This window comes from Lepus europaeus, chromosome 7 (assembly GCF_033115175.1).
Source record: "Lepus europaeus isolate LE1 chromosome 7, mLepTim1.pri, whole genome shotgun sequence".
Lineage (NCBI taxonomy): Eukaryota > Metazoa > Chordata > Mammalia > Lagomorpha > Leporidae > Lepus > Lepus europaeus.
The window spans coordinates 4,487,922-4,512,105 of NC_084833.1; the positions used below are offsets into that span (position 1 = coordinate 4,487,922).

Here is a 24,184-nt window from a genome sequence, read left to right on the forward strand (position 1 = left end):
GCCCCCAGAGCCTTCAGAGCAGCCCCGTCAGAACCGTGCGGTCCGAGGGTCTCAGAACCAGGATCTACGAGAAGGCTGAAGTCTCTGACGGCCCCGGCCGTGCTGGGCGCTCGACCCAGGTGGCCACTCCCGCCGCAGCCCAGCTGATGGCCGAGGAGCTCAAGGCCCGGCTGACCGGCCGCCGGACAGCCAGCAGGTTGCAGGCAGAGCAAGGGGCCCCGGGTGGAGACCCTGGCGGAGCCCCTCTGCCCGCGCCCACCACCGACAGCACAGAGGCCTTGGGCAGCCAATTGACACACAGAGCCCTGCTGTTGCTCCCGGTGCCCCAGCCCAGGGGACCTCCCACCCGCAGCACGCACAGACGCACACGCACAGACACGCGTGTGCACACACACCCCCAAGGTGCTCCTGGGGGCTCCCAGGATGCTCTGGACTGATCCCTTGTGAGATGAAGCGGAAATGGCAAAAGTGAGACAAAGGCACATGGAGGATGAGCCCACAGCTCGCGCTGTCAGATTCACGAGCCACAGCTCCGGGCATGTAATGAGAACACAGGGGACAATGCACGAGTGAGCCATTGGTGGGGACACACCACTTCCCGCAGAGTTCGCCCACCCCTCCATGCACTACAGCTGGGCCGGCAAGGTGGCAGCCAGGCAGCAGCCAGGAGCCCAGACCTCACACCGGGGCAGGAACCCAGGTACCTGAGGTGTGGCCCGCAGGCTCGCAGAGGGAGACTGGGACCTGGGACGGGGACGGAGCCGAGGGGGCCGCAGGCAGCTGACATGGCACCACCGAGCTTGGTGCGCTCTGGCCAGTTTCTCCAGCGCAGGCTGGGCTGACGGCTGCTCTCGGGCCGTGCTCCGGGCCTGTGTTTGGAGCGTGTGGGTTTCCTCGGTGACCTGCGACGCGCCGGGCCCGGGAACGGTCCTTACACTGTCAGTCACCCCACGTCTCGGTTTCTCTCCTGACCGTGACTTAGCGCACGCTCCGACTGCACTCTGATGAGGCTCCTCTTCCCCCGAAGCCATATCTCCACCTGGCGTGCGCCGGGCAGAGCTCTGTCGAGGGGAGCCGGCTTCTCACCCGCGCTGTCCGACAGCAGCTTTGTGGCCAACAGCGCTCTGCCTCTGCGCACTGAACGGTCCTCTCCACTGTTTCTGGATGAGAACCCCGGGGCCAGCGCTGTGGCGTAGCGGGCAAAGCGTCTGCCTGCGGTGCCAGTATCCCATGTGGGCGCCGGTGCGAGTCCCGGCTGCTCCACTTCCCATCCAGCTCTCTGCTAATGGCCTGGGAAAGCAGTGGAAGATGGCCCAAGTGCTTGGGCCCCTGCACTCACATGGGAGACCTGGAGGAAGCTCCTGGCTTCAGCCTGGCCCAGCCCTGGCCATGGCAGCCATTTGGAGAGTGAAGTAGAAGATCTCTGTCTCTCTGTGTCCCCTTCTCTCTGCAACTCTGCCTTTCAGATCAATAAATCAATCTTGCAAAAGGAAAACAAAAGCCTCCCCTAAGTGCGCAGACGTTTCTCTTGAGAGTCTTCAGTAAGAACCTTGTTTTGCGCCCTGGGCCCCCGCGGGGAGGCGTGAGCTTGTGCACCTAAACACGTGAGCTTGTGTATCCTGTGCTGCCCGTTTGCTCCAGTGCAGGGCCCTCGGAGGGCTTCACGCAACCGCCCCCCCAACACAGCCCCTCCCCCATGTTCCTGGTCTGCTCCTTCCCACCCATAAATTTCCATCTTTTTTCTCTCAGTGCCATTTATCTCTAACAATTATGTCCAGGGGGCCGGCACTGTGGCATAGCAGGTAAAGCCGTCGCCTTCAGTGCCAGCATCCCATATGGGCACAAGATCAAGACCCGGCTGCTCCACTTCCGATCCAGCTCTCTGCTGTGGCCTGGGAAAGCAGTGGAAGATGGCCCGGGTCCTTGGGTCCCTGCACCCACATGGGAGACCTGGAAGAAGCTCCTGGCTCCTGGCTTTGAATTGGTGCAGCTCCAGCCATTGCAGCCAATTGGGGAGTGAACCATCAGATGGAAGACCTTTCTCTCTGTCTTTCCTTCTCTCTCTGTGTAAATCTGACTTTCAAATAAATAAATCTATCTTTAAAAAAAATTCTGTCCATCTGCAGTGGACTTGCACATCTGACCTGGGGCTATTTTTGACCTGGGGTTATTCCTAGCTCTGTCTTCACTGCCTGGTTCCCACGCACCCTCCTTCCTTCCTTCCCTCTCACTTGCTCGCTCGCTCTCGCCCCCCCCCCCCCCCGGCTCTATGTGGGGCTGCCTTCAGATTTGCATCCGCCCAGTCTGCCCACAACTGTGTTGTTCTGGTCATGAGTTCCTCTCTGGGAGCACAGAGGGTTCCGTTTTTAGAAGTTCGGTGAGCAGAGTTGAGAGTGCCCTTTCTCAGTGACCCTGGTTTTGTTTTTGTTTTTAAAGTTCTTTGCAAAACTTGTGTTATTTTTATCCCTGTGAACGGCAGAGAGAAAGTTTCCATCCACTGGTTCACTCCCCCGATGGCTGCAATAGCAAGGAACTCAGGCCAGGACTGGCACGGAGTGGAGAGCCCTCCCCTCCCACCTCCATGCGTCCGCGCAGGGAGGCGCCAGGGAGCAGGCACCCCCCTACGGGGTTCCTGGGATGCCGTGCCCCAGGCCCGCACCAGGCTCTCTGAGACACTCTGCTGCCAGCCGCGCAGGCCCTGAACCTGCCGTTGTCCACTCACTGGGCGCCTGCGCCGCGCCCGCTTGCCCAGGAGCAGGGTAGCTCTGGGGGACCCTGGAACGTCCCTCACGCTGGGTGGCGGGCAGCAGAGGCCAGGGGTGCTCCAGGCAGCCCACGCGGGAGAAGTGGAGGGTGACGATGGGCAGGTGACGTCACAGGCAGAAGTCTGCCGGCTGCTGGCTCGCCTCCGTCCTGGGGCCTCCGGGCAGCCTGGTCCCGCTGGGGTCTGAGGCCTGGGGGGCAACAGGTGGTCGCTGCTGGTGTCTCAGGGGCTGAAGAGCATCATCACAAACTCTGCAGGAGAACAGGGCAGGTTCAGCCCAGGACCGGATCCGGGAGGCGCTGGGCTCAGCCTGGGCGCCCCAGGGACCGTCTGGCGGGGGCGGGGGGGGGGGGCTCACCGTCGAAGTCCACTGTGCCGTCGCCATTGAGGTCCACCTCTCGCAGCATCTCCTGCAGCTCAGCGCTGTCCAGTGGCTCCCCGAGCAGGGCCGGTGCCGCCTGCCGCAGCTCCGCCACGGTGATCCGGCCATCCCTGTCTCTGTCAAACTGAGGGCCCCGGCAGGCTCAGCGCCTCCGCCAGCAAACGCTGCCTCTGCCCGTGCCAAGATGCTCCCCCTCCCACCGTCCGCACCGTCCCAACGCCCTGGTGCCCTGGTGAGTCGGGGCGCCTCCTCTTCCAGGCAGTCTCCCGCCCCGCACCTCTCGGAAGGCGATGCGCAGCTCCCGCACACCCAGCATGTGTGCCGTCTCCTCACGCAGCTTCGGGCCTATCAGTTCCACAAACTCTTCAAAGTCCACACGGCCGCCCACTGTGGGCCCAGGCAGAGTGTCACCGCGGCGGGGACCCCAGGACGTCCCCAGGGCCATGCACCCTCCCCATCCGCACTGGCCTGGGCGGCCGGCGGAGCCCCATGTGTTCCCTGGACTGTTCTGTGCGCAGCAAAGTCCCCACAGGTGGGAGAAGACCAGGCTTTGGGACCAGACAGCTCTGGGGTCAAATCCCAGCTCTGCCGCTGCTCTGCACTGGCCACCGAGTGATGGCTGACCTCTGCCCCTCGTCCTATCACCGGGCCGGGGGGCCTCCTCTGTGGGGTGCTCTCGGGGTCAGAGGTCATGGTTACAAAGCGCTGGAGCCCTCAGCTCCCACGGCTGCCAGCCGGCGCGCAGAGCACACGCAGGAGGCCCGAGCCATTCCAGCCGCAGTGAGCCGCACCTGCTACGCAGAGGGCAGGGGGAACCCAGGTGTCCGGAATGAAAGGAGAACAGTCACCACCCGAGGGCAACCCAGCGAGCGAGCGGTCAGAGCACAAGCCGTGCAGACAGAGGGAGAGGGCGCACAGGGAGCCGCCCCTGCCCGACCTGCACAGCCCACTTGATGCCCAAGCCAGGGGGGCAGGAAGGGCTGGGGGTGGAGCGCACAGAGGCCAGGGGTCCCCCAAGGCTGAACCTGAACCTCGGGGCTACTGTCTGTGCTGCCTCTCACTGCACTGAGACGCAGGGGCTTGCACGGGGGACCCCACATCCGCAGGGCCAGGGTGGTCCTGCCCACCTCTCCCCTACCTGAGCACGGCCTCCGGTGGGGGCCGCCTCCCCCCCCCCCCCCCCGCGCGCCGCAGGCATCACTGACTGCGCATCTTGATGTGCTGGGAGACCTCCAGGAGCTCCATCTCGGTGGGCATGTAGCCCAGCGTTCGCAGGCACTCCCCCAGCTCCCGGTAGCCGATGTAGCCGTCCCGGTCGGTGTCGAACTCCTCGAAGGCGGCCTGCAGCTCTGCGGGGAGGGGCCGTCAGCCTGGCTCAGGGGCGCCACCCCCCCGGCTCCTCCCCGCAGCAGTGAGAGCCACTCACCATCCATCTCTGCCGGGCCCAGCTCACGGTCCTGCGGGGGAGAGTCCAGCACGTGTCCGTCCTCCTCCTCTGTCCCACCCCACCAGGAAGAGAGGCCCCCCCTTTGCGTTCCAGGGGCTCGAACTCCCACTGGGCCTGGGAGTCCCAGCTTTGCGCATGCCCAAGCCGCCTGGAGACCCCAAAGGCTGAGGCCTCGCGCCGTCAGCCCGGGTGCTCAGGGCCAGGGTGGGCTGAGCCTGGGGGCTGGGGTCTCCACCCCCACTCCCAGCCCCCAGCCCCTCTGACCTTCCCGAAAACCCGGTTGAGCAGGGGCCCGTAGGTCCTCTGAGCGGCGTCGCTGTGGACGGGGCGGTGCCGGTGGGACCGTCGCCGAGAGCCCAGCCCAGGGGCCACTCCGGACGGCGCGCCCGGCCCCTCTGGGGTCTTGCTGCTCCCAGGGGCCGAGGGGCCCTGCGCAGACGGCTGCTCCTGGGAGCTGCCTGTGCTCCTGCGGGACCCCCGGTGTTCCCTCTCCTTCTTGCTCCTCCTCCTGGCTGAGGGGGGTGTCCCAGCATGGCTGGCAGGGGTCCCGGTCTCCATGGAGGGCTGCTGGGGGCTGGGGGCCGGCTCCGGGCCCTGCCGCCCCCTCACCTGCTCTGCAGCCATGCGAGGAGCCAACAGGGAGTGGAGACACAGCACCCTGAGCTCCTTGGCTCCTGGGACCCTAAAGCTGCTTACGCACCCCACACGGGCCCTGAGGGGGATTAGGGTAAGTGAGGCGGGCAGCCCAGGCCCTAATCCCAGGCTCTGCTCCTGGGAAGGCCGGGACGGGGTCCCCTGGACCAGGAGAACTCAGCAGCGAGGGGGGACCAGGACGTGGGGGCGGCCGTGAGCGCCTGCAGCCAGCTCTGCACTGTCCAGCTGGGAGAGGCCGCCCGTCTGCAGTGTCACTCTCCTCTCTGCGGGCCAGGGGCGCTGAGCCAGGCTGGGGGGGACCAGGGCAGATGTCTGGGGCAGGGGGGAAGGTGGACGAAGGCTGGGAGGCAGGAACAGGTGGGACAGGCTGGAGCAGCAGGCCTGTGAGAGCCAGGAGAGGCCAGGTCACTGGGCCTCGGGCGGCAAGCTGACGTCAGAGGATGCAGTCCCTCGGGGGACCTGGGGCCCGCCCTGGGTGGGAGCGGCCCCCGGGGGAGGGGGTCCTGCCGTCCGGCCCTGGCAGGGGTGTGCTGGCCGCTCGGCCTCGCTGGGCAGGGGTTAGGGTTTCCTGGAGAGCAGCCCCATGAATGATTGATGGGCTCACGGCTTGGGTTTCCTGCCCGCCCGCCTCAACGTCGCCGGGCGCCATGCAGCAGGCCCCGGGCTGGGGCCGTGGACGGCCAGACCCCCGGGCAGGCAGGTGCGCTCTGCTCCTTCCAGCCACCGCAGGGCACCTCACAGGTGAGCCAGGCCTCCCAAGCGGGGATATTGGGTTGGGGGGAGGACGGTGACGGCCCAGGCTCTGATGCACCAGTGGCTGGGAGCTTGCAGAGGGAGGCCACGGGCAGGCTCTGGTCCCGCCCCTACCAGCAGCACCGCTGCCACCACCCTCGGAGGGAAGCCCCCTCCCTGCTGCCAGCCGGGCACAGCAGGGCTGCCCCCGGTCACCCACGGTGCTGTCTCACTTCTCCCCTGAGCAGCTCCAGGGGCGCCCCAGGCTGCCAGGGCCCAAGGCTCAGCTCTTACCCGGAGCCCACGCGTGGCACGGGCTGGGGGCGGGACCTTCCCCTGCACGTCCACCTCAGCCTCCTAGGGGCCCATGCGCCAGGAGCCCACCCCTCTTGGAATCTTAAATACATGAGCCCCAGGATTCTCCGAGTGATGTTCCCGAGAGCCCCGGGGGCACTCCCCCTCTTTCGGGCTGAGGCTCCCCCCTCGGCAGGGGAGTCCCACTCCTGGGGCTGCATTCCGAGACCCCGAGTCGTTGAGAGCTCCTCCAAAAGGTGCCGATGACGGCCCAGAGAGGGACAGTGGCTTGCCCGGAGAGGCACAGCCCCGCCTCTCTCACACTTGGCCATTCACACATCCCTTGGTTCCTCAGGTGCGCACCCCGCGTCTGGGGCCCCAGATGCACGCTGCGGTGGAAGCCAGCCTGAGCGCCGCGGGCCGTGGGCCGCGCACGGAGCTCCAGGACGAGGAGGACGGCTTCCCCCAGGGCGGCTGGGACACGGTCTTCCTGGTGAGCCTGCTGCTCCTGGGGCTGCCCGCCAACGGGCTGGTGGCGTGGCTGGCCGGCTCGCAGGCCCGGCACGGGGCGGGCACGCGGCTGGCCCCGCTGCTGCTCAGCCTGGCCCTCTCTGACTTCCTGTTCCTGGCGGCGGCCGCCTTCCAGATCCTAGAGGTGCAGCACGGAGGGCACTGGCCGCTGGGGACGGCCGCCTGCCGCTTCTACTACTTCCTGTGGGGCGTGTCCTACTCCTCCGGCCTGTTCCTGCTGGCGGCCCTCAGCCTGGACCGCTGCCTGCTGGCGCTGTGTCCCCACTGGTACGCGGGGCGCCGGCCGGCCCGCCTGCCCCTCTGGGTCTGCGCCGGGGTCTGGGTGCTGGCCACGCTGTTCAGCGTGCCCTGGCTGATCTTCCCCGAGGCCGCCGTCTGGTGGTACGACCTGGTCATCTGCCTGGACTTCTGGGACGGCGAGGAGCTGCCGCTGCGCGTGCTGGAGGTCCTGGGGGGCTTCCTGCCCTTCCTCCTGCTGCTCACCTGCCATGTGCTCACCCAGGCCAAGGCCTGCCGGCCATGCTGCCGGCCCCGGCCCCCGGCCGCCCCCGGCTTCGCCCGCGTGGCCAAGACCATCCTGTCGGCCTACGTGGTCCTGCGGCTGCCCTACCAGCTGGCGCAGCTGCTCTACCTGGCCTTCCTGTGGGACATCTACCCCGGCTACCTGCTCTGGGAGGCGCTGGTCTACTCCGACTACCTGATCCTGCTCGACAGCTGCCTCAGCCCCTTCCTGTGCCTCGCGGCCAGCGCCGACCTCCGGGCCCTGCTGCGCACGGTGCTCGCCTCCTTCGCGGCAGCGCTCTGCGAGGAGCGCCCGGGCAGCTTCACGCCGTCTGAGCCGCAGACCCATGGGCACTCCGAGGCCCTGACTCTGCCAGGGCCGTCCACTGGGACCCAGCCACGGTTGGAGCCCGTGGCCCAGCCTCCCGGGGGTCCCCCACCCCAGCCACGGTTGGAGCCCGTGGCCCAGCCTCCCAGGGGTCCCCCACCCCAGCCACGGTTGGAGCCCGTGGCCCAGCCTCCCGGGGGTCCCCCAGCCCAGCCACGGTTGGAGCCCGTGGCCCAGCCTCCCGGGGATCCCCCAGCCCAGCCACGGTTGGAGCCCGTGGCCCAGCCTCCCGGGGGCCCCCCACCCCAGCCACGGTTGGGGCCTGTGGCCCAGCCACCATTAGATCCTGTGGCCCAGCCACACGTGGAGCCTGTGGCCCAGCCACACGTGGATTCCGAGGTTCAGCCACAGTCGAACACCGAGGCCCAGACCTCTGGACCCATTGCTGCCTCAGCCCCCAGTCCTGACGACAAAGCCACCCCTACCCCATCCTCAGATCCCACCCCAGGAGCCCCTGAGAACCCAGCCATGCCGACCACCCCTGAGGGAGAGAGCCTCGGCGATGCCCCACCAGACAAGGCCCCTGGCCCAGGCCCCACATGAGGTCCCGGAAGGCCCCGGGCCCGCCGGGGCAACGGAAGAGCCAGAGGGAGACGGAGAAGCCAGCCAGTGCCAGGGGCCGGAACGTGGAGGACCCGGTGGTGAACACCCCACGGGGCCGCTTGGTCCCAGAAAGCAGCCCTGGAGGAAGTGAAACCAGGCAGCTTGTGAGCACCCCCCACCCCGCCCCAGTACACACGGTCACCCCAGAGCCCTCTGAGCCACCGCCGAGTGACCCACTGGGTTCTGTCCACCCCCTGGCACCACGCAGTAGCCACCTGCGCCTCAGCCCAGCTGGAGGAAGAACGCAGGGAGAACTCCCGCCCCCTTTGCTCCCTCCTCCCCCTCCCCCTCCCTGTCCTGCAGCCTGGACAGCAGGGCGTCCAACCAAAAGTCCTTGCAGAGGACGGGGGCTTCCAGGAGCCCGAGCCCAAGGCCCTAGCGGCCCACAAGCTGGCCTCGGCGTGGCTGAACCCTCTCCACCAGCCCCCTGCAGGCGGTGAGGCTGGGAGAAGAGGCAAGGGCTGTGCGTCCTGCTGCTAACTGGCCCAGATAAGAAAGTGTGGGAGGCGCCCCCCCCAGGGCCTCGTGCCCAGGAGGGGCTCAAGGGGGGAGCAGGTGCAGGGGTGAGAGCGGGGGGAGGCAGGCAGGAGGGCTGCCTGCCAGCCTGAGTGTGGCTCCAGGATCTACCACCTGTCTGGGCCGCAGACAGCCAGGTGGCCTGGGACAGCGTGGGGCCGCTCCGTGCCTCCTGGAGGGCTCCACGAGACATCCAGGCTGGCCCCATTCACGGCCCCCGCCCCCAGCCCCCAACACAGGGCTGCACGCAAGCCTCGTGGGGGCTGCGGGAACAGGGCGCTCCTGTCCCAACCTCCCGGATCTGAGCCCAAGGGCACCGGTGGGAGCTGTCCAGGCAAGGAGAGCTCTGGGCACCCGTGGTTCCAGGGAGGGGCCGCCTTCCCACCCCCACCCTCTCCTGCCAGCTTTCCCCAGCCCCCAGTGTCCCAAATCCCGCCTCTTTCTCATTTCACCCCGCCTCCCATCCTTTCTCATTGGCTCCTCGCTGTGACCTTCAGCAGCAGGTGCACACGATGGGTGGTATCTCAGCAGGCGGCTCGGGCGGTGCAGCCGGACCCCGGTGTCTGCGCCCCGGCTTGCTCCCAGCCTCTGTTCTCCCCTGTGAGGGGGGGGAGCTCATGTTCCCCCAGCGGTGCTGGCGGCTGTGGCCCTAACTGAGCAGGATGGTTAGCGCCCTGGCTAGTGATGGGATCGCGAGGCAGGTGGGAGGGATCCGGGCAGGTGTGATCTCCGGAACACTCATCTAGCACAAACTCATCGCCTTTCTAGCCCACCTTCCGTTTTGGAGGCACGCGTGTAGGCTCGAGGGGTCCCCCGGGGTGGTTTTCAATCCTGGCCCCACCACGCCCCAGGTGTGGGACCTCCGGCAAGACTCTTGGCCTCAGTCTTCTTTTATGTAAAATGGGCACGATAAAAGCGCTTGATCTCGATGCGGTGGTTGAATCCTTGACTGCAGGCAGAAGTACTTATTCATTGTTAGCCATCATTGGATTACACCAGCAGGAGCCCCCAGGCCAGGGGCCAGCCCTGAGCCACAGACCAGAGCCCACCCGCCTGCATTGTCCCAGGAAGGCCAGGAGGCAACTGGTTGAGACAGGAGTTTTACTGGAAACGGGATGGCGGAGAAAAGGGAGCAGGGTAAGTACACTGGACCGACCGGACAGCAAGTGGGGGCCGGCAGGAAGCCCAGCCCCCGGGGTGCCGGGAAGGGGTGGCGGATCTGTGCCAAGACCCCAGCCCCGGCGACAAGGTGGGCCTGGCAGGAGGACGCCGCCCTACCCGCCTCTTCCTGCGAGGTGAGCGCCACCCTGGCCATCCTGCGGGGACACTCACAGTGCCCCTCCTCCACAGGGGCCCCAGAGCCCTTGAACCTGGCCAGAGCCAGTCCCAGCTCTGGTCCACCTTCCAGCCCCCCAGCCCCCCAGGAGAAATCCCGGGAGAACAGGCGGTGCCCTGGAGGGTTTTTCGGGGTGAAGAGGCGTCTCCTGCCCCCCCTGGTGTTGGAGGAACAAGGGCCACACTCTGAGGGCCTCACTCCTGCAGGGGGCAGACAGCCCCGCCCCCTCCTGCCAACACTGAATGCGAACATTTTCCAAGTCTCCATTCCGGGCTGGTGTTCATTCATTCACTGTCTGACCGCACTCGCGTGCTGGGCCGGGGGAAGACACAGCCCCTGCCTGCCTCCCGGAGGTGAGGCAGACAGAGAGCAGACACGCAGAGAGGGACAGAGGGGGACATCGGGCAGTGGCCGACAGCAAGGCAAAAGGAGCAAGTGGGGCCAGGTGAGGGCCAGCTAAGTGGGGTGATCAGGGAGGGCTCCTAGGAGGAGGCGGCATTGGAGGCTGTGGGGGTGAAGACATTTCAGGACCTGGGAGAAGAGCTTCCAGACGGAGGCGCCTGTTTGAGGGGCCGCACGCAGGGGGAGGGACGGGGTGGGCGCCGTGGGGGGAGCTGAGCAGTGGGGAGACACTAGACGTTCGGGATGCACCAGCCCCCGGTTTGTGGGGCAGTGGGCAGGGCGAGAACTGTGGAGGCAAAGGGATGGGGAGAGCCGGCGGGCGGGCGGGCGGTCTCACAGCAGGGCCGGGCGAGGGGCCGAGGCAGACGCAGGGCCCGGCCCACCCCTGGACACGGCGGGGTCTCTGCAGGCCGGGATGGGGCCCCTGTGGACGCCCTGGGCCCTGCTCCACCTACCTCTCCGGGAAAGGCACACTGCTGTCACTCTGCGGCCACCCAAGGCTGCAGCCGCCCAAGGGAGGGGACAGACAGCACCAGCGGGCTGGGCTCCTGGCCGTGGTGCCGGCTGGAGGCGGGGGAAGGCCTGGGGGCTGAGCGCCAGGCCGGGACAGGAGCCGGCCAAGGAGAGGCTCTATGGGGCAGAGGAGGGCCTGCAGGGACCGAGTGCTGGCCGGCTCCTCCCTGGCTGTTGCATAAACACGCCCGTGAGCGGATCAGCCTGCACGATGGAGCCCAAGTTCACGGAGAGGTGGAATCCAGAGATACCTTTCCTGGGGCGCACCATCACGGCCGGGATTCGGGAACTTCACGGGAAGCGCACACTATGACAACACTGTGCACGGATCGCCAGTTGGCACAAAACCAACTTACCTTCTAATCCCATTTTCCACGCCCTTGGGAGTGGAGTGAGGGGCAGGCAGTGGACGCTGCGGGGCTGTGCGCCCCGAGGGCCGGCTTCACCCACCGCGGGCCGCCTGGGCGAAGCCCCGAGCAGCGGGGAGGGCCCGCCGAGGGTCCCGCGCCCGCCGGTGCGCCCGAGGGGCGGGGCTCCCCGGGCCCCGCCCCCGCCCCCGGCTCCCGCCCCGCCCCTCCGCGCGTGACCTCGGCCCCGCCCCCGCCCCCGGCTCCTCTGTCACTTCCTGATTCCCGCTTCCTGCTTCCCAGAGGCCGGGATCCGGAGCCGCCCCAGGCTGGTGCCGTAGCCCCCGGCGCCGCGGTGAGCGGTGAGCGCGCGGGGACGGAGCTGGGGGCGCGGGCGGGGCTGCGGGGCGGGGCCCCGGGGAGCCCTCCCCTCGCCGCGCCCCACCCTCGGTCCCGGCTCCCCCGGCCACCAGCCTCTGCCCCCCCGCCGGAGTCCCTGGAAGTTGGGCCCCGGTTCTCCGCCGACCCCGCTGCGAGGCCGCTTAGGGGTACCCCGCGGCTGGCGGCTGAGCCCCTCCCCCCGGGCCGGGCTCCCCGCAGCGCCCGGCCGCTCGGAACTGGGGCGCCGCTCGGCCCCCCGTGGGAGACCGCTCCTGCCCATCACCCAGCCGCCAAGTCGCCGGGCAGCAGAGAGGCTGCTCGGATCCGGCTGCGCCCTGGAGAGGGGCTGGCCGAGCCTTCCCGGGCGAGGGCGCCTCCCACCCCTCCCCTCCCCGCAACACCCCGCCCCCAGCCCAGGCCCGCAGGACTGCGCAGGGGCCAGGGGAGGCGGTCAGGGGTGTGCACCTGTGGTCCCGCTCCGTACCGGGAACTGAGGGGGCGGGGTTAGGGCGCCCAGCCCCCCGTGGCCTTGCCCACTTCCCTCGCTGACCCAGGGCTGCGGCCTGCAGACATGTCCTTCCGCAAGGTGGTCCGGCAGAGCAAATTCCGGCATGTGTTCGGGCAGCCGGTCAAGAACGACCAGTGCTACGAGGACATTCGAGTGTCCCGTGTCACCTGGGACAGCACCTTCTGCGCCGTGAACCCCAAGTTCCTGGCGGTGATCGTGGAGGCCAGCGGCGGGGGTGCATTCCTGGTGCTCCCCCTAAGCAAGGTGGGCCCCTGGGGGTCGGGGACAGGACCGGAGGCACCGGGCCGCACCTGCGCAGCCCTTCCCAACCCCCCATCTCGCCCCTCCCTGCGCTGCCGGGCAGGTGTGTCTGCAGCCAGAGCCGCCTCCCAGGAGGTGTTAGCACAGAGGAGAAAGTGCTTTACTGCCGGGGTCAGGGTCAGAGGGCGGGCCCTGGGTCCTGCCCACCAGGTGGGTGGAGGTCAGGGGCAGGGGTGAGCCCCTGGGTCCTGCCCACCAGGTGGGTGGAGGTCAGGGGCAGGGGCGAGCCCCTGGGTCCTGCCCACCAGGTGGGTGGAGGTCAGGGGCAGGGGTGGGCCCCTGGGTCCTGCCCACCAGGTGGGTGGAGGTCAGGGGCAGGGGCGGGCCCCTGGGTCCTGCCCACCAGGTGGGTGGAGGTCAGGGTCGGGGGCGGGCCCCTGGGTCCTGCCTACCAGGTGGGTGGAGGTCAGGGTTGAGGGGCGGGCCCTGGTTCCTGCCCACCAGATGGGTGGAGGTCAGGGGCAGGGGCGAGCCCCTGGTTCCTGCCCACCAGGTGGGTGGAGGTCAGGGTTGAGGGGTGGGCCCTGGTTCCTGCCCACCAGGTGGGTGGAGGTCAGGGTTGAGGGGCGGGCCCCTGGGTCCTGCCCACCAGGTGGGTGGAGGTCAGGGTTGAGGGGCGGGCCCTGGTTCCTGCCCACCAGGTGGGTGGAGGTCAGGGGCAGGGGCGGGCCCCTGGGTCCTGCCCACCAGGTGGGTGGAGGTCAGGGTCGGGGGCGGGCCCCTGGGTCCTGCCCACCAGGTGGGTGGAGGTCAGGGGCAGGGGCGAGCCCCTGGGTCCTGCCCACCAGGTGGGTGGAGGTCAGAGTTGGGGGTGGGCCTCTGGTTCCTGCCCGCCAGGTGGGTGGAGGTCAGGGGCAGGGGCGAGCCCCTGGTTCCTGCCCACCAGGTGGGTGGAGGTCAGGGTTGAGGGGCGGGCCCTGGTTCCTGCCCACCAGGTGGGTGGAGGTCAGGGTTGAGGGGCGGGCCCCTGGGTCCTGCCTACCAGGTGGGTGGAGGTCAGGGTTGAGGGGCGGGCCCTGGTTCCTGCCCACCAGGTGGGTGGAGGTCAGGGGCAGGGGCGAGCCCCTGGGTCCTGCCCACCAGGTGGGTGGAGGTCAGGGGCAGGGGCGAGCCCCTGGTTCCTGCCCACCAGGTGGGTGGAGGTCAGGGTTGAGGGGCGGGCCCTGGTTCCTGCCCACCAGGTGGGTGGAGGTCAGGGTTGAGGGGCGGGCCCCTGGGTCCTGCCTACCAGGTGGGTGGAGGTCAGGGTTGAGGGGCGGGCCCTGGTTCCTGCCCACCAGATGGGTGGGACGCAGCCACTGTCACTCCCATGGGAGGAAGAGGAAGCTGGGTCTCCCGGAGGGATGTTGAGCACCCCTTCCCGCCCCCCCCTGCAGACCGGCCGCATTGACAAGGCTTACCCGACCGTGTGCGGGCACACAGGACCCGTCCTGGACATCGAGTGGTGTCCCCACAACGACGAGGTCATCGCCAGCGGCTCGGAGGACTGCACGGTCATGGTGAGGCCCGGGGCGCACTGGGCAGGTTTCTCGGTGCGGCTGCAGGAGCCGGAGGGGGCCTCAGCTCGGCACCCCCGCCCCCTGTAGGTGTGGCAGATCCCCGAGGACGGGCTGACCTCCCCGCTGACCGAGCCCGTGGTGGTGCTCGAGGGGCACACGAAGCGAGTGGGCATCGTCACCTGGCACCCGACGGCCCGCAACGTGCTGCTCAGCGCAGGTCCGCCCCGCCCCCTCCCCGCCCACCTGCCAGAGGGCAAAGCCGGGGCCTGCAGGGGCGGGGAGATGGGGCCTGAGCCGGTGGTCGCCTCCCGCCAGGGTGCGACAACGTGGTCCTCATCTGGAACGTGGGCACGGCGGAGGAGCTGTACCGGCTGGACAGCCTGCACCCCGACCTCATCTACAACGTCAGCTGGAACCGCAACGGCAGCCTCTTCTGCTCGGCATGCAAAGACAAGAGCGTGCGCATCGTCGACCCCCGCCGCGGCACGCTGGTGGCAGTACGTGTGCCCCCCAGGGCCAGGACCCCGTCCACAGGCCTGCCAGGCCGTGCACCCACCCATCTCTCGCCCACAGGAGCGGGAGAAGGCCCACGAGGGGGCCCGGCCCATGCGGGCCATCTTCCTGGCGGATGGCAAGGTGTTCACCACGGGCTTCAGCCGCATGAGTGAGCGGCAGCTGGCGCTCTGGGACCCCGTGAGTGGCGCTGCTGGCCCGGGGGGTCCCTCCCTCGGGAGCTCCTCTGGCACCAGGCGGGCAGGAGTCACCGTGGAGTGGCCTGGGACTGCCAGGGTCTCAGCCCTGCCCTTACCCACTGTCCCTGGGTCCTTGACCTGTTGTTCGGCCAAGGCCAAGGCCCTTCCCAGCCTGTGCCCCGGGCCGCCCTGGGGCTCCCTCCCTGCCAGGAAGCTCAGAACTGCCCCCCCCCCCCGAGTGAGGCCAGGGTCTCCTGGGGGCAGACTTCCCAACCCTTGCTCAGTGGCCTGAGTGGTCTTTAGGCCTGGAGGAGGCTGAGAGAGTGGGGTGCTGGGGTGCAGAGGGGCCCAGTGGGCGCCCCGTGTTGACAGAGCCTATAAGCAGGCAGGTGCTGGCCCGTGTGTTGCCTGGCTGGCGCGAAGCGGCAGGGTCTGGCGTGTGTGGCCTGACCATGCCCCCTCCCTGCCCCTCTCGCCTGGCCCCAGGAAAACCTCGAGGAGCCCATGGCCCTGCAGGAGCTGGACTCGAGCAACGGGGCCCTGCTGCCCTTCTACGACCCAGACACCAGCGTGGTCTACGTCTGCGGCAAGGTGGGGCTGGCCCTGTGGGGGCAGGGGAGCGGGGTGCCCCGGGGCTGACCGCTCTGCCCCCACAGGGCGACTCCAGCATCCGGTACTTCGAGATCACAGACGAGCACCCCTATATCCACTTCCTGAACACGTTCACCAGCAAGGAGCCCCAGAGAGGCGTGGGCAGCATGCCCAAGAGGGGCCTGGAAGTCAGCAAGTGCGAGATTGCCCGGTGAGCGCCCCACAGCGCCGGCCACACCCAGGGCTCGCTGGGGTCCAGCCTGGGGGCGGGGGGGGGGGCGGCCAGGAGCCAAGGTGAGAGGTCGGATCGTGGGAGGCTGCTCGGGGTAGGAGCGGGCCACGGGTCAGTCGCAGACCCTCTGAGGCAGGGCCCCGGGGTCATCCGTCGAAGGGCCTGGGCTGAGGACTGGAAGGGAAGTGGAGGGGGGGTCCTGGGAGAGCCGACGGGGGCTCAAGCCAGGGCTCCACCCCCTCCCCAGGTTCTACAAACTGCACGAGCGCAAGTGTGAGCCCATTGTCATGACTGTGCCAAGAAAGGTGAGGCTGCCTGGCTCCTCCGCCCTCCGGCACAGGCCTGAGAATGAAACGGGACCCAGGGTGGGCTGTGGTCAGCAGGCCCGTTACACAGCCGGGTGTTGGGCTGTGCTGGGCAGGGGCCGGGCAGGAAGGAGCCAGCTCTACTCTGGGTGAGCCGGAGGAGGCAGACGGCAGGCCTGCAGGGGTGGGTGGCAGCTAAGGAGGGCTTCCTGTGGGAGACAGGACCAATGGCACAGCTGGGGGGAGGGGGCACGGTGCATTGTGGTGCAAACCAGGCGGAGGCTATGGAGGTGGGAATGGGGAGTGTGGCTGTAGCGGACGGTGGACTGTCCGGTCCGGAGCCCAGCCAAGAGCCGCGGACACACTTCCATTATTCTCCAGCCGGCCCCAGCCGAGTGCTCCGTGCCCGTGCCAGGCACTTCTGGGAGCAGAGACCAAAGTGTGCCTGATAGGGCCTGGCCCAGGAGCTCACAGATGTGGCCTCCTGAGTCCCCCAGAGCCACACAGCTGGAATGTAGGAAGGCAGGGGGGGGGGTGCTGCTCAGAGGGAGCTGGCCGTGGTGCCTGGAAAGCCGGTGACAGAGGGCGCAGATCGGAGCTCCGGGTCACTGGGGGACAGGCAGAGCGGGTGCAAGCCCGGGGGCTGCGGAGTGGCCCGAGGGTCAGCACCGGAGGACCCCGACAGGGCCCCCCCAGCTGATCGGGACCCCTCCCCTCCCTGTGCAGTCCGACCTCTTCCAGGACGACCTCTACCCGGACACCGCGGGGCCCGAGGCGGCCCTGGAGGCAGAGGAGTGGGTGAGCGGACGGGACGCCGACCCCGTCCTCATCTCGCTGCGAGAGGCCTACGTACCCAGCAAGCAGCGGGACCTCAAGGTCAGCCGGCGCAACGTGCTGTCCGACAGCCGGCCCGCCAGCGCCGCCCGCCCGGCAGCCCCCGCGCCCGCCGGCCCCGCCGCCGCCGCCGCCCCCAGCAGCAGCCCCGAGGGAGCCGGGGTAGGTGTGGCGCACCGCCCCTCGCCCCCCGGCCCGCAGCCTCTGCCTGGGGGCGGCCCCCTGACGCCCGGCCCGGTCCCGCAGGAGGCCGGGAAGCTGGAGCTGGTGATGCGGGAGCTGCGGGCGCTGCGCGCCCTGGTGAAGGAGCAGGGCGAGCGCATCAGCCGCCTGGAGGAGCAGCTGGGCCGCGTGGAGAACGGGGACGCCTAGGGCCGCCGCCCGCTTCTCACTCCGCTTCCGCGGGCGGCGGGTCACGCCGGGCCGCGGGGCGGGGCGGGGGCCGCTCTGCACCCCAACCCTGCCAGGGCCCTAGGCTGCCCCGCCGCCCGAGGTTTTTGTACCAAGCGCGCTCACTGCACTCCCGAGGGACCACCTTCCCCCGCCCCGCCCGGCCCTGTGCTCCCCCCAGAGGGGGCGGGAGGATGGGCTCTCTATTTTCATTCCAAATAAAAGTCTCTTTCTAGAAGCCGGGTCTGACCTGCTGCTGCGAGGGTGGGGCTGGAGACCCAGGGGCATCACAGATGGGAGGGGCAGCTCGGGGGAAACTGAGGCAGAGGCTGTGTCCTGCTTTGAGCCTCGTGCCCAGCGCCTCCCCTTGGCCCCAGCCTCAGACAGGGGTGGGGTCAGGGTGGTCCAAGGCAGGGAGGAGTGGGTGGGGTCTGTGGCAGGAACCGGAAGTGCCCCTGCTGCAGCTGAAACCTGGGCTCACTTCTCACTCAACGCGGCCTGAGCTGGAGGTGGACTCCCGCGCAGAGGCCAACAGACCGATGGTGAGCTTGGAGCCCCCTGGGTTCCCGGGGTGGGCGCCCAGCAAGTCCGGGCTGGGATGACCTGGGCTGGGGGAGCTGAAGAAGCACCACCCCCTCCCCTCCCGCTGAGGCCCAGAGGGAGTGAGACCTAGAATGAGTGGGGGGCAGCGCTGGGCCTTCCTCCCTCTAGCACCCGGCGCCAGGCTGGGGCCCGAGACCCCCGGTGGACCCTCACCCGCACCGCCCTGGGGCTGTGCTCAGCTCTGCAGGCTTGGGCAGATGGAGGCCTGCACCCCAGCACCCCTCCCCCAGCCCCACCTGCTACGACCGCAGGCTTCCTCCGACAGCGAGGCTGGCTGGCCCCGGCCCTGGCCCGCGCCCGGAGGCCCCACAGATGGGGAGTCAAACGGAAACTTTGCAGCTGGGGCAGCCCCGGGGCTGGGGGGAAGAGAGGCCTCCAGAATCATCCTCGGGGGCCCCTTCTGGGACCCCACCGAGCAGAGGGGTTGCCTCTGGGTTGGTCCAGGTGCCCCTGTCCCTGGCCTCCCTGGCCCCGGCCTTGCCACACTCTCTACGCGCCAGGTACTGTTCTGGGGACTTGGCCCCCTCCCCACAGCTTATTTCTGGTGGCAGAATGGGAAAGACCAGGTGAGGGGTGAGCCTGGGCCACCACACGGCTCTAGCAGGGTCTGGGTTCCCGGCAGAGGGACAGCCGGTGCAGAGGCCCTGGGCGGGGAGGTGGTCAGATGTATGGGGCCGATCCCGGGGGGCCAGGGCACATGTGCTTTGGCTGTCCCCTGAGGGCCACTCATGCTGATGAGCACCTGCCTGTCTCCCGCAGGCTCTGCCCTGCGCCCTTGGGCTTGGGACGCTGCTGGCCCTGCCGGGAGCCATGGGCTCAGGGGGCAGCGAAGACGGCCTGGGCTCCGGCTCCAACTCTGTCACCGTGGTCCTGCTGCTGCTGCTGCTGCTGCTGCTGGTCACCGGCCTGGCCCTGGCCTGGCGCCGCCTCAGCCGCGACTCCGGGGGCTACTACCACCCGTACCGCCTGGGCGCTGCGCTGTGGGGCCGTACCCGCCGCCTGCTCCAGGCCAGCCCCCCGGGCCGCTGGCTTCAGGCCCGGGCTGAGACGGGGTCACGGGACACCGACCCACAGCAGCCGGAGAACCAGCGGGACGCCGAGGACGCCATCAACGGTGGCCTGGAGGGGGCTGAGCCCTGGGAAGCTGGGCCGCGGCGCGGAACGGGGTCCCGCCCAGAGCAGCCCCCAGAGCTGGCGGAGGAAGCCCACGACAGTGACACCGAGGGGGGCTTGGCCCTCGGCTCCCAGGGGCCGGCGTGCGCGGGGGGCAGCGCGGAGGCTCTGCTGAGTGACCTGCACGCCTTCTCGGGCAGCGCGGCCTGGGACGACAGCGCTGGCGCGGCCGGGGGCCAGGGCCTCCACGTCACGGCGCTGTAGGGGCCAGCCTCGGTGTCCCACCCGACACAGCCCCTCTCCTGTGCTCTGCTCCCCAAGCCGCCCCCACTGCCACCTCCCCAAGGCGCCAGGCAACCTCGAAATAAACCGCTCCAGCCCCACGGTGCTGTGCTCCTGTGGCAGTCCCGCCCTCCCAGACAGGATTCGCCTGGCACGCGCCCCCCCCCCCCTGGGGTTCAGCAGAGGAGCCAGCGGGGGCCGTGATCCAATCCTTTAATTCTCCAAGGGTACAGGGCACGCAGAGCCCAGGGTGGGGGCAGGGCGCGGTGCTCATGATTTGATTCTGGGGCACAGCCACCCCCCAGCAGAGACCTCCCCTCACACCCATCCCCAGGTGCATCCCAGAAAGTGGCCCGCAGGGGCCCCCACGGCTGCCCTCACCCCCGCCCACCCTCTAGCGCCCAGGACGCCCACGGCCCCTCTTCGACTTCCTGGTCCCGGAGGGGGGGCGGATGGGGAGGGGGGCCGTGCTGGAGGGCGGCGGTGGCGGAGGCAGCAGCGGAGGTAGAGGTGGCTCCGTGGGCTCTGGCGGGCCGGGGCTGGGCCGAAACCCCTCAAATGGGGAGAACTTGAGGGGACTGCGGGGGAAACCGAGGCAGAGTCAGGGCCCCCAGGTACGTGGCTGTAGGCCCAACCCTCCCATCTGGGCGTGTGCAGGGCGAGGGGTGTCCAGGAGAGGTGGGTCTGAGCCGGCCTCCCCTGCCCAGCCACACGCTGCGCCCCGTCCCCAGTACCTGATGGGGGTCCGGGGGCTGCTGTTGAGGCGCCTGGGGGAGCGCAGCTTGGGCTGGAAGGAAAAGCCCTCCTTGATGCTGTCCAGGACAGAGGGCGCCACGTACGTGAAGCCCTGGGGAAGGCACGGCCGGGTCCAACTCAGCACCCGCCACTGCTCGCTAAGCCCTGCCCCGTCCCGGGCCCTGAACCCCTGGGCCCTCACCAGGAAGGCCTGGTTGGCGCTCTCACTGAGAGTCGTGTCGTCTGGGCTGTCCACGGGTGTCTGCTTTGTGAAGCGGACGTCGAACTGGCTCACGTCCTCCTCGGACTGCTGTGGGTGTGCAGGCGGGCGTGGGGTCAGGGAGCAGCCGAGGTGCCAGTCCTGCACCTGCCACCCGCAGTGGGCCCCCCACTCACCAGACAGGGCCTGAAGGGGGGGTCCACGCGGCGGGCCAGGAGGTCATCCCAATTGATGTGCCGGAAGAAGGGGTGCCTCTGGGGGAGGGGGGTGACCAGACGTGACCACGGCTGCCCTGTGGGCTCCCCACTCCCACCCCGGGCGACATACTCTGCCCTCCGGGACGCTCCCAGACACACCTGCACATCGGCAGCGTCCGCAGGCCCACCCCCGATCCGCTGGCTGGGATTCCTCTTCAGAAACTGTGGGAACAGGGCAGGGGGTGAGGGCTGGGCCCGGGCCATGGTGGGTGGGTGAGTGGGTGGGTGGGTGTGGCAGGGGAGGGGTGCGAGTGCCTCTGCCTACTGACCCCCGAGGACTGCGGGCTGGGTCCGCAGGCGCCAGCCCAGGGTGCTTCCGTGAGGATCCGGCTCCAAGTGCCCACCGAGCGCCTGCCCCCTGCCCCCCACAGCACCCCTCTCTGATGAGCTCAGCGTGACCGTTCTCACAGGGACCTGGACACCAGGCCTGTCCGGGCCCAGCACCCTGCGGCTGACCCCTCCCTCGTGGAGACAGAGCGGGCGGCCTGGCACGGGCAGGAGGGGGCCCCACCTTCTTCACGAGGTCCCGGGCGTCTGGGGTGAGGTAGGGGGGCAGCACCAGCTTCCCCTTCATGATCTTGTCCATGGTTTTTTTCCGGTTCTCTGCAGTGAAGGGAGGCTGGAAGAGGTGGGAGGTGAGAGGAGCCTCAGGGGCCTCCCCCTAGGTGCTGCCCTGGCCCCGGGAGGGGTCTCCCCGCACCCCTGCCCCCTCCCAAGGAGGCGGGACTTGCCGATCCAGTGAGCATGTCGTACATCAGCGCCCCTAGGCTCCACCAGTCCACTGCCCGGTTGTGGCCACTGCGCACCAGGATCTCGGGGGCCCTGGGGGCCAGGCGCACCGGTCAGTCCCGCCAGGCCCTTCCTGGGTGTCCCCCCGACCCCTCGGCCAGCCGGGGGCCCCTTACATGTACTCGATGGTGCCGCAGAAGGTGTGGGTGACGGCACCCTCGTGAATGGACTCCTTGCACAGTCCGAAGTCTGTCAATTTGATGTGGCCTGCGGGAGAACGTTCAGGGGATCAGGGCCGACCTCGGCGGACGACCCTCAGCCTCCCCGGACCCGCCACGCCCCCGCGCCGCACCCTGGCTGTTCAGCATAATGTTCTCGGGCTTCAAGTCCCGGTAGATGATGCCTTGGGCGTGGAGATGGCCCAGGGCCAGCGTGATCTCGGCCAGGTAGAAGCTGCAGAGACAGGACAAGGTGACGGCAGGCCCGGGGCTCCTGGGGGCGCCTTGGGAGGGGGCGGGAGCGACACCCACCAGGCCGTGTCCTCCAGGAAGATGCCCTCCCGCTCCAGCTGTGTGAAGAGCTCGCCACCTGCGACACAAAGCTGTCAGCAGCCGTAGCTGGGCCCCAGCCCCGTCGCTCTCCGAGTCTCCGTCACTTCTCGGGGGACGCGGGGCTCGGAAATCCCGCCCTACCTGCCTCACAGAGCTGCTGTGGGCATTCGGTTCAATTCAGCAAACATCTACCGATGCCTACGCCGTGCCTGGCCCGGTGCTGGGTGAAGCCGGGGCAGAGATGGGGAGACCCTGCCACTGCCCTCGAGACGTGCATCCTAACGGGGAGACAGACCGGACAGCGACCGAGAGCCCCCCCGACAGTCTCAGACACAGTCCCAACAGGACAGGACAGAGAGGAGGCGGCAGCGGAGGGGGTGGAGCGCAGAGCGAGGCAGCGGCGGCGGCGGGAGAAGCCGGCCCGGGCCACGTCCTGGCGAGCGGGGCTTCGTCTGGGCCGTTAGAGCCGGGAGCTGGGAGCAGAAGGCGGAGAGGAGTCGCGTTCTAGGAAGAGGGCCCAGCAGTGGCTGGAGGAGATGCCAGAGAGCCGGTGAGCCGGGGGCCTGGGCCTGGGGCCGAGACGGCTATGCCCCCGCCGCCCCCCAACGGGGCCAAGCAGCTGCCCGGACGCGGGGAAAGAGCAGCAGATACCGACAAAGCCGCCCTCTGGCCTCTAACACAGACCCCGCCCCCAGCCCACCGCCCACCCCGACACAGGGAGGGCGCGCCAGCTGCTGCCAGACGTTTGCTGAATGAACGAAGGGACAGATGGGGGGGGGGGGGCGAGGCCCCTCGCCGTTCTCGTTGACCACTCGACCCCATCTCCCCAGGCCCCCGCCCCTGGCTCCTGGGGTGCCCCCGCCACGCCCGTACCACTGAGGCACTCGAGGATGAGGTAGAGTTTGCCGCCCGTCTGGAAGGCGTAGGCCAGCTCCACGATGAAGGGGTGCTTCACCGACTCCAGGATGTTGCGCTCTGCCCGCGTGTGCGCTGTGTCCTTGGCGTTGCGCACAATCTTGGCCTGGAGACGCGGGGGGGCGGGTAAAGGCGGGGCTCCCTCCAGCCACCAGCCTGGGTCACTCGCCCAGCGCTGTCAGCATTGACCTCTGACCTCCGCACCACCACGGGACAAGGCCTGTCCTGCACATCCGGGCGTCCCCGGCCCCGCCCCCTCCCCAGCCACTAAGTGCCAGCGCACGCACGGCGGCCACCCCCGCCACCCCGGGCTGGCAGCACCGCGGCGGGCGGAGCGGCCGGCCTCACCTTTCTCAAGACCTTCATGGCGTAGATCTTGCCCAGGTTGCTGCCTTGCACCTTCCGCACCTGGAACACCTGTAGGGCGGGGGGACGGGATCAGCTTCCCTGCCCCACCCTGGCAGGACCAGGCGGCCTAGGCCCACCCTAGGGCGGGGCGGATGAGAGGACCGGCCCCTCCCTCCCTCCTCCCTGTCCCCCGCCCTGAATCCCATCACAGGTGCCGCCTCGCAGGTCTGAGCTGTCCTGGGGCGGTGTGCCGGGCGGGGCGCGCGCGGGGGGGGGGGGGCCTACCTTGCCGTAGCCCCCCTTGCCCAGCACACGGAGCAGCTCGAAGCAGTGGGGGCCGATGCGCTCGGGGCCCGGGTTCACGCTGGTCTCGGTCAGCTCCACCTCCTCATAGTGTCCCCCGGGCCTGCGAGCGCACAAGTGAACGGGGGAGCTCCTCCCCACCCGCCCCACCCCCCAGCACGACCCGCACTCACTCCAGGCCAGCAGCCCTCAGCTCGGCGAGCGGGCACACGTCCTGCGAGAGACCGAGGGGTGAGGGCCGGCGAGGGGCCAGGTGCCCCCCGCCGCCCCCCGAGCTGGGCTGCGGCTCGGCGCAGAGAAGGGGGTCCGGATGGGGAGCGGACGCCGAGGGGCGAAGGGCGCGTCGGGGGACGGGGCTGCGGCCCGGAGGAGCCGGGGTGGGCGCGGGGGTCTGAGAAGGATGGGGAGCGACAGGCGCAGAGCCCTCCGGCGCCGGCGGCATCAGCTCCGGGGTCGCACTCACCGCGGGACTGAACTCCGGCTCGCCCTCGCCCTCGCTGCCTTCCTCCGTCTCCAAGTCCAAGTCAAACACGGCCGCCATGGCCGCGCCGGCCCCGCGGGCCCCTCCGGCCCCGCACCTGCTGCGCTCTGACAGGCCGGGGCCGGGGCCGGACGTCATCACTCCGCGACAGCGGCCGCGCGCGCGCGAATGACGCGCGGAGGCTTTGCCCTCTCTGGGGCAAGCTGCAAAGCCAGGCCAGGAGGAAAGATGGCGTCCGCGCAAGGCCTCTCGGGAGTTGTAGTCCCGGAGTGGCGGGGCTCCCTCCTTAGAGCCTCCGGGTCTGGCTCCAGGGACCCGCACTGGCCAGGGCGACCTGCAAGGCTCCCATGCGGGCTCCGGGGGGAGCTGGAGCTTGAACGGGCGCAGTGGGAAGTGCATGCAGGTGTGAATTTCAGTGCGATCTCCTGGCGACTCGGCTGGTCGCCCCTGCGGATCGGACTTTTAGGGCGTGAGCAGCTCGCTG

The 24,184-nt window shown here is 69.3% G+C and overlaps 5 protein-coding genes across 8 annotated transcripts; 3 read left to right on the forward strand and 2 right to left on the reverse strand.

Annotated features, from left to right (window-relative positions):
- Positions 1-1,167: 1,167 nt before the first annotated feature.
- On the reverse strand, positions 1,168-11,529 carry LOC133762796 (calcium-binding protein 4-like). Of its 2 annotated transcripts, XM_062195731.1 has the most exons (7): positions 11,420-11,529; positions 9,586-9,761; positions 4,573-4,603; positions 4,352-4,495; positions 3,424-3,533; positions 3,123-3,270; positions 1,168-3,015 (listed from the first exon to the last, which is right to left on the reverse strand). In XM_062195731.1, exons 1-7 carry the CDS (start codon positions 11,430-11,432, stop codon positions 2,987-2,989), a joined length of 651 nt encoding a protein of 216 aa, XP_062051715.1. In that variant the 5' UTR covers positions 11,433-11,529; the 3' UTR covers positions 1,168-2,986. The 2 variants fall into 2 exon arrangements, with proteins under 2 accessions (XP_062051715.1, XP_062051713.1); XM_062195729.1 differs by lacking the exons at positions 9,586-9,761; positions 11,420-11,529 and adding an exon at positions 4,858-6,732.
- On the forward strand, positions 6,656-8,236 carry GPR152 (G protein-coupled receptor 152). Its single transcript, XM_062195728.1, has one exon. It carries the CDS (start codon positions 6,656-6,658, stop codon positions 8,234-8,236), a length of 1,581 nt encoding a protein of 526 aa, XP_062051712.1.
- A 164-nt stretch (positions 11,530-11,693) lies between the features above and the next one.
- CORO1B (coronin 1B) lies at positions 11,694-17,360 on the forward strand. 2 transcript variants are annotated; one of them, XM_062195733.1, is made up of 11 exons: positions 11,694-11,772; positions 12,361-12,563; positions 13,997-14,119; positions 14,207-14,336; positions 14,435-14,616; positions 14,693-14,812; positions 15,298-15,402; positions 15,468-15,613; positions 15,882-15,939; positions 16,666-16,935; positions 17,020-17,359. In XM_062195733.1, exons 2-11 carry the CDS (start codon positions 12,363-12,365, stop codon positions 17,143-17,145), a joined length of 1,461 nt encoding a protein of 486 aa, XP_062051717.1. In that variant the 5' UTR covers positions 11,694-11,772; positions 12,361-12,362; the 3' UTR covers positions 17,146-17,359. The 2 variants fall into 2 exon arrangements, with proteins under 2 accessions (XP_062051717.1, XP_062051716.1); XM_062195732.1 differs by having other exon boundaries at positions 11,696-11,765; positions 17,020-17,360.
- A 94-nt stretch (positions 17,361-17,454) lies between these two features.
- PTPRCAP (protein tyrosine phosphatase receptor type C associated protein) lies at positions 17,455-19,250 on the forward strand. The gene is made up of 2 exons (XM_062195734.1): positions 17,455-17,705; positions 18,526-19,250. Exons 1-2 carry the CDS (start codon positions 17,457-17,459, stop codon positions 19,141-19,143), a joined length of 867 nt encoding a protein of 288 aa, XP_062051718.1. The 5' UTR covers positions 17,455-17,456; the 3' UTR covers positions 19,144-19,250.
- Positions 19,251-19,357: 107 nt separating this feature from the next.
- Positions 19,358-23,813, reverse strand: RPS6KB2 (ribosomal protein S6 kinase B2). Of its 2 annotated transcripts, none has more exons than XM_062197738.1 (15): positions 23,683-23,813; positions 23,393-23,433; positions 23,202-23,322; positions 22,917-22,985; positions 22,527-22,674; positions 21,633-21,690; positions 21,455-21,555; positions 21,279-21,369; positions 21,105-21,195; positions 20,885-20,992; positions 20,473-20,535; positions 20,293-20,370; positions 20,099-20,206; positions 19,896-19,948; positions 19,358-19,739 (listed from the first exon to the last, which is right to left on the reverse strand). In XM_062197738.1, exons 1-15 carry the CDS (start codon positions 23,758-23,760, stop codon positions 19,556-19,558), a joined length of 1,392 nt encoding a protein of 463 aa, XP_062053722.1. In that variant the 5' UTR covers positions 23,761-23,813; the 3' UTR covers positions 19,358-19,555. The 2 variants fall into 2 exon arrangements, with proteins under 2 accessions (XP_062053722.1, XP_062053721.1); XM_062197737.1 differs by having other exon boundaries at positions 19,896-20,008.
- Between the last annotated feature and the right edge of the window lie 371 nt (positions 23,814-24,184).

Coding starts and splice junctions, on each gene's coding strand:
- LOC133762796 (XM_062195729.1), bottom strand. CDS start 5,217: ATGGCTGCAGAGCAGGTGAGGGGGCGGCAGGGCCCGGAGCCGGCCCCC. Junction 4,604..4,857: donor TCAACCGGGTTTTCGGGAAG/GTCAGAGGGGCT, acceptor TCTCCCCCGCAG/GACCGTGAGCTGGGCCCGGC. Junction 4,496..4,572: donor GGGCCCGGCAGAGATGGATG/GTGAGTGGCTCT, acceptor CCCTCCCCGCAG/AGCTGCAGGCCGCCTTCGAG.
- GPR152 (XM_062195728.1), top strand. CDS start 6,656: ATGCACGCTGCGGTGGAAGCCAGCCTGAGCGCCGCGGGCCGTGGGCCG.
- CORO1B (XM_062195733.1), top strand. CDS start 12,363: ATGTCCTTCCGCAAGGTGGTCCGGCAGAGCAAATTCCGGCATGTGTTC. Junction 14,337..14,434: donor CAACGTGCTGCTCAGCGCAG/GTCCGCCCCGCC, acceptor GCCTCCCGCCAG/GGTGCGACAACGTGGTCCTC. Junction 16,936..17,019: donor GCAGCCCCGAGGGAGCCGGG/GTAGGTGTGGCG, acceptor CCGGTCCCGCAG/GAGGCCGGGAAGCTGGAGCT.
- PTPRCAP (XM_062195734.1), top strand. CDS start 17,457: ATGGGAGGGGCAGCTCGGGGGAAACTGAGGCAGAGGCTGTGTCCTGCT. Junction 17,706..18,525: donor CAGAGGCCAACAGACCGATG/GTGAGCTTGGAG, acceptor TGTCTCCCGCAG/GCTCTGCCCTGCGCCCTTGG.
- RPS6KB2 (XM_062197737.1), bottom strand. CDS start 23,760: ATGGCGGCCGTGTTTGACTTGGACTTGGAGACGGAGGAAGGCAGCGAG. Junction 23,434..23,682: donor AGCCGGAGTTCAGTCCCGCG/GTGAGTGCGACC, acceptor GGTCTCTCGCAG/GACGTGTGCCCGCTCGCCGA. Junction 20,536..20,884: donor CCCGGGACCTCGTGAAGAAG/GTGGGGCCCCCT, acceptor CTGTTCCCACAG/TTTCTGAAGAGGAATCCCAG.